The 6,583-nt window shown below is 40.6% G+C and overlaps 1 protein-coding gene across 1 annotated transcript; it reads right to left on the bottom strand.

The window, feature by feature from the left end:
* Positions 1–801: 801 nt before the first annotated feature.
* On the bottom strand, positions 802–4,340 carry LOC311261266 (beta-1,3-galactosyltransferase 2-like). The gene has a single exon (XM_084359757.1). The coding sequence runs from the start codon at positions 4,181–4,183 to the stop codon at positions 3,224–3,226; it is 960 nt and encodes a 319-aa protein (XP_084215883.1). The 5' UTR covers positions 4,184–4,340; the 3' UTR covers positions 802–3,223.
* Positions 4,341–6,583: the final 2,243 nt, after the last annotated feature.

The following is a 6,583-nucleotide window of genomic DNA, read 5'->3' on the forward strand; positions in this document are numbered from 1 at the left end:
CCTGCCTAAGGTTTAGGTACGGGAGAGAGGGGAAGCCCATAGCCAGTTTAGCTCCAGCACTGCTTACACTTCAGGCCCACTGCTTTGTTAAGGCCTGATTCTCCTCGCGTGGAAAGCTTCCCCGAGGGCCCTGTTGCCTGAATGAAAAGAATCTCAGCCAAAATAGAAAATCATATTTACTTCGGGGCAGCATTCTCTCTGTGGCACCTCTGAGTTATTATCAGAAAACTAGGAGGCCTATGGTCAGTTGGTCCAGATCATAGTGCCCGTCACCAATTTCCTTATCTTGACTGTGTTTCTTTTCCCACATAGTTTAGGTGTAAACTGAGAGGGGACACTGTATGTTGTAATACATAATTATGTAAAACAAACAAACAAAAAACTACATTATAAAAAGGGTTTGGAATACCCCAACATAGTTTCACAAAATAGGGGCCCCAGAACAACATTTCACATAGGGCCCCAAAAAAGCTAGAAACTGCCCTGCCTTTAATCAGCTCTTTGGTTGTCCCGAGGGACATAAAGCCTAGAATGAGCCTGGGTCAAAGCACAGACTGCTGGACTATTACTGCACTGCTTCTGTTTGATGTTCTTCTATTTGCTTTTGCCAAAGTTTGCTTTTTATAAACAGAAATAAGTTGAACTTTGATTCAGTATATGACTGATACATGTTTGAATATAAAAAATGTTGAGGCTTTAGTATCCATTGGTGGGGTGTACTGCAAATCCATGAGGAACTGTGGTACAGTAAAAGGAAATGGGTGAAAGAATAAAAACACAATTCAATATTAGAGAGCAAAATTCTTTATAATTACTGTTGTCTATAGGTCTGAGTATAGGTCACATTAGGCACTGAATGAATGGCAATATCCATCTGCAAAATCAACTGTAACCTCCATGTTATCTGCTGGCACATACTGCCACCAACTGGTTGTCATGTGCAACTACAACAACATAAATAGGCACACTGTCATATGATACATACTGTACATTAATAGGCACATTATAAATAAAATAGGCACACTAATCTGACATATATGCTGCAGGTGATTCTGTAATGTCTATATTATTAAAGCTCTTTGTATTATATTGTAGTAGTGCAATGTAGAGAGCTGCTCTTTTATGTTTTATTATAAACACTATGTTTGCTGGGTAATCTGGCTCCATGTACTATACTGCAAACATATCAGGCACTTGTATAATGGCAGTAAAACGGATGTATTTTCAATGAGTCTTTGGTGTAAACTGCAAATTCTGAGAATACATGCTGTCATCTAGCCACCTACAGGACGGCCCTATAGTGGTTAAAATGATGTGACTTTTTCAGCACTCGGGATAAAGAAGTTAAAGCACCGTGACTGCCTGCAGTAAACGTCTGGTCTCTGTCGTGGACTCAGGCAGCGTTGCTTCCGCTCCGGTCATTCAAACTGCATGTGACAGAAATCGCAACATACATACGTCTTTTAAGGCTGAGCTGTTTGATCAATTAACAACAGAAGAATAATCTACCACTGTTTTATCCATTAATGGCTTGAGTCCATTTTCAAGCAAAAAGTGCCAAACACTGGCAGCTTCTTGGTGGTGATGTGGAAAATATAGTGCCGCTTTGGCCTCTGGCAAACTGTGATGGTAACTGTTCATTATTTTCTACCATTTTATAGACAAAATGATTAACGAATTTTGATCAATCGATTTGTCTAGAAAATGTTGGAAACTGATGAAATATCCCATCACTATTTCTGTCCAACCAAAATCTAAAACACAAAGATATTCAATTCACAATGATATAAAAGAGAGCAAAGCAGCAAATGCTCATATTTGAAAACAGGTTTCAGCGTATTTTCTTTTTACTCCTGTAAACAATTGAAAATTCAGCTGATTGAAGGTTTCATCGATTAAGTCCACTAATTACCTTAGAGCAACATTCTTCACCATCTAACAGTGACCAATCTGTTAAATTCCCTGATAATCACTTAAACCAAAAGTTATTTTCGTTTCCAGCTTCTCAATTATGAGGATTCCTTTGCTTTCTGGAGACAATAATGTAAAATTCTGGAGTGTTGTTCGACAAAACAAGACACTTCATGTCATGTCAACCTGGAAACACGTGGAGAATGTCAGCATGAATAAATGTCAGCATGAATGGAGGAACCCTGATGTCCCTTAATGCAACATTTTGACTCAGTCTGACTCCATTTGTATTGATCGGATCATGTCTGTTTGCACTAAACCCAGGTGCTAGTGCATGTGGAGTGTGTGTTTAAGTTGGGCTGTAGGTTCTGATCTATGTGTGGTTTATATATTATTTTCAAAATATGTCAATAAAAAAATGATATTATAGAGTCAACTGTCAAATTGTGATGGGCATTTCTCTGACATTCATTATTTAATCAAGAAAATAATTCAGAATTGCAGTCCTATTTTTTAAGCATCATTTGATGTGTCAATTGTTTTTTCAACTAATCATTTAGTCTATGAAAAATCAGAACTGAGTGATTAATGTCCAGTTTCCCAGAGCCTGGTTATGGTAGTTTACAAACTGCATGTCTCATCCAAACAACTGTCCAAAACCCAAACATGTTCAGTTTATGATGAAATTAAAGATAGAAAACCTGCAAACTCTCACATTTGAGAAGCTGGTACCGACACGTTTCCTGCATTTCTGCCTGAGGTCTGACTTCATTCCCAACCTTTAGGCTTGTGACCCTAAAAATAAGGCTGTGCCTCTTCATGCGACATGTTGCATATGTCTGGGATTTGTAAGCTGTTTAAATCTGCAGTCGGCCTCCTGTCGACACATGCTTTTGACTTTTGCCCACAGGTGACAGACATATGGGCATTTATAGGCACACACACCTGAGCTTTTCTTATCATTACATGTCAAAATGTCTGTTTCCTGTCTCATTAGGTGGTCTGGACCGGTTAGGAGCCAGTGGCTTAAAGGACTGATTGATTATCAAAACTGTTGTCAATTAATGTTTTGTTGTTTGACAAATTGATTAATTGAGTTGATCAATGATAGTTTCCTGATGATTAACAGATATCATTTTCTTTCCATCTTTCTTTATGTTTATGAATGTAACTAATACCCACCTCCCCTTTCACCGGAACAGCCCCACCCCCCATGGCTGTGTGTCACATGGCTTTCTTTCCTTTACAGCAGGCTGCTTCTTTCACTATCTGAAACTCTGTTCCAAGCTCTCTTGCTTAGTAAACTTTGCTGTCAGCAGCTCCCATGGCCTTCAGAGAAGTCTTGCCAAATGTGCAACAGCTCTGATGGATTAAAGCCGTTAACAATGACCAGTTTGGCAAAAGTGCATCTGTCGTACTCCAACTTCCTGATTTCAAACAGGTTCCTGAGAGTCAGCATGCTGCGGGAGTACACTGGCTCCACCCCCAGCACACGCAGACACAGTCCTATGTAGACGTCCTCGAGGGGGATCATCTGGACAAACCTGGATGCCCAGGAGATCCTGGAGGCCAGGTCTGCAGAAAAGACATAGCCAGCTCCGGACACATACCAAGGAAAGCTGTCCTCGGGATACAACTCCTCTGACACGTGCCATTTGCTGTTAGCGTCCCTCCTCGGTCTGCCATCAGCTATCACGGACCCTGTGATGAAGTCCTGCCTGGGGGAGCTCCTCAGACGTCTGGTGAGGTAGAAGACATTCACAAAGATGTCAGCGTCCACCTTCATGGCGTAGGAGGCGTTTGGACAGTGGACTGCCAGCCAGTTCATCATCATCATGGTCTTGATAGTCAGGTTCTTGTAACTGTCCTGGAAGTTCATCTGGATGATGTCTGCATGTCTCCTGCTCTCTTCCTCCAGCGTGTCCTGGATGCTGGACACCTGCCCCCCCTCAGGCAGCCCCACATAGAACAGAGTCAGGCTGTCCTGAGCTGGAGCTCCCCATGTTCTCCTGACAGCCTCCCTGGCTGCAGCTTCCAGAGGAGCAACTGGGACCATAAAAACCAGGAAGGGGTTTCTGTCCTTGCATACTGCAGGCTGGTTGAGAATATACCGGTATGTCTCGGGGGATATGAGCCTGTACTGCTCGGCGGACAGGGGACTTGGCTTTGGCGGATGTTTACTCAGAGTTACTCTTAAGACATGTGCAGACAGGACGAACACCGCTGACACCGTCAGTAACTTCACTAACCTCCACAAACAAGTTATCCTCATTGCCTCAGTGTCCTGTTCACTCTGTCGTCCCGGTCCAGATCCGACATGAAACAGTACAAACCGGGAAGTCCCACAGCATTCTGTCCGGAGGGCAGCGGCCGCTCCCAGCAGGACCAACCAGGAAATGGAGCGCTGCCAAAGACGGTGAGTGCCACGAGATCCGACTGAGCCCGACCAAAGAGAGACAGGTCTGCTTCAAGAGCCCGCCAGAGCCTCGTGTGATTGGTGGACTTCATACACATTTATGACAGAAGGCGGGACTTCACACAGCGCAGTCATGTTATTATTGTTATTATTGTTATTCTCCAGAAAAATCTCTACATGTAGGCCAGTTAGTCTGTTTCCCATGATTCAGTTTAAACAACACAACTAGAAATACTACTACTAATACTACTAATAATACCACTAATAATACTAATAATAATTTAATATAGTTTTGAATTTTTAGTTTCTCTACAAGTGTCACTTTACTTTCAGACTATATTAGACATTAACACGTATTGTGAATATGTAAATAATAAATACACTAATACAACCCGCAAAATAAGTGTAATATCCTCACATTTAGCAGGTAATCCCTCTGACTAACGCCCTGTTTTGTTGTACATAGATAATACTCACTGGTTGTTACTGGTAGCTACTTAAATGTACCAGCACTGTATCCCATGATCACCCAGTGCTTACAAAACACTCACAGTGTTTGTTGTTTGTCCCGTAGGTACCAAGCAGCTTAAACACTTGCAGTCAATTATTTTTTTTCATTCCTTGTAAATGACCAGTTGTTACTCCCTTGTTCCCCGTACCTACATTTAAGTATGCTACCCCAGGAACCGGTGTTTGAGGTTACCTACTCATTTATACGACCACATTACACTGTACGCTCAGAGGAACTACACTGTGAATGTCTGGAAGTGACATTATCAATCACAGTCTGTATTATACTCTGTTTCCAAAATACTTTGTGATAGCATTTTCTGTTTGGGGTCATTTCCATTGTACTCGTCTCCATTGTCAAATCCTTCAGCTTACTTCTGATGGTACTCTGTTCACATTTATTTTGAAGGAATCAGCATTACATGCAACAGAATCTGACATGGATGATGAATAGAAATCTATATGTGGTCTGAATATGATGCTTAAACGACCTGTTGACAATCTGCGTGTGGTTTGTTATTAAGAAAGTAATTTGGTATGAAGTGGTTACATGCAAAAAAATATTTTTTAAATATCTGCTCTGAAAGCTGTTTTCAAATGATTATATTATTAATATAATTTTAATTTGTTTCTTAACATAGAAAACGTCAGCGTCAACGGGCAGAAAAACTATTCCAATAGTGTCTCCTGTCAGGGTTAGTGAGGAGAGATTTTCCATTAAAACACCCAAATCTGAGTAAGAATGTTGACATGTTCAGTGGCTTACTTCCTCAGGGGGCAGAAAAAAGGTAAGTCAATAGGTAAGTTTTTGGGTGGCACAAAAGACTAATGATTAATTTATGATTTAGTAATTTATGAGTCGCTACAATAATCAATTTATAGTTAATTCCTCTGTCAGGGAGGTTATTTTTTCACCTGTGTCCACAGGTTTGTTGGTTGCTTTGGACAGATTTCCAGGAAACTTGGATGGAGGATGGGTTTCAGTCCAGAATAGATCCCATTAACTTTTGGTGCAGATCCAGATAAAGGGACGGACCCAGGTTGCCAGGTAGGGCATTTTTATACGTTTTTGTTTCTCAATTTCTCAGGGTACAATGCACAGATCTTAATGGAGAAAAAGGAAAAAATCAGGCGTATTTAGGTGGCTGGCATCTATGAGTGAGTACAATTTGATCCAGATCCTGAATCTTCATCTTAAAATGTGGCTAACAGTTACGGATGGCTTAAAGTTAGAGGGATGCAGGGCTATTGAGTTTTATATTGGATTAGTCTTGATTGAATTCAAGGGAACTTTTGGGTCTTGGTGGAGGTACGCGCTCTACTGAGTGCCATTGTAGTTAAACTTAGTTAGTATTTATTTCACTGTCAACAAACAATGAAATGCTTTGTAAACCATTTATTAGTTTTACCTGATGTTTATCATACTTTGTAAATGTTAATAAATACTGTTTAGTTCATTTATAAACATTATTTGGATGGCCATTATGAAGGTGCAACTGATGTATATGTACTTTACAATTGCATAATAACAAGTTTATAAAGCATTTCATTGGTTAACAAGTTTAGATAACTACAAATTTACCATTTAATAATGATGGTTGTTCCTGATTAGTAGCTCCTCACAGGTGTGTGTGTGCTGGATTATAAAGTGTAACCAGTAAAGTGTCAGATCAGCTAGGCAAAACAAAGCTGGACAGTGGACCTCAGGTCAACATATGCCGTCAACAAATAACCAGCCCACACAAG

The sequence above is a fragment of the Pagrus pagrus genome (assembly GCF_965226575.1).
Source record: "Pagrus pagrus genome assembly, chromosome: 8".
NCBI classification, from domain to species: domain Eukaryota; kingdom Metazoa; phylum Chordata; class Actinopteri; order Spariformes; family Sparidae; genus Pagrus; species Pagrus pagrus.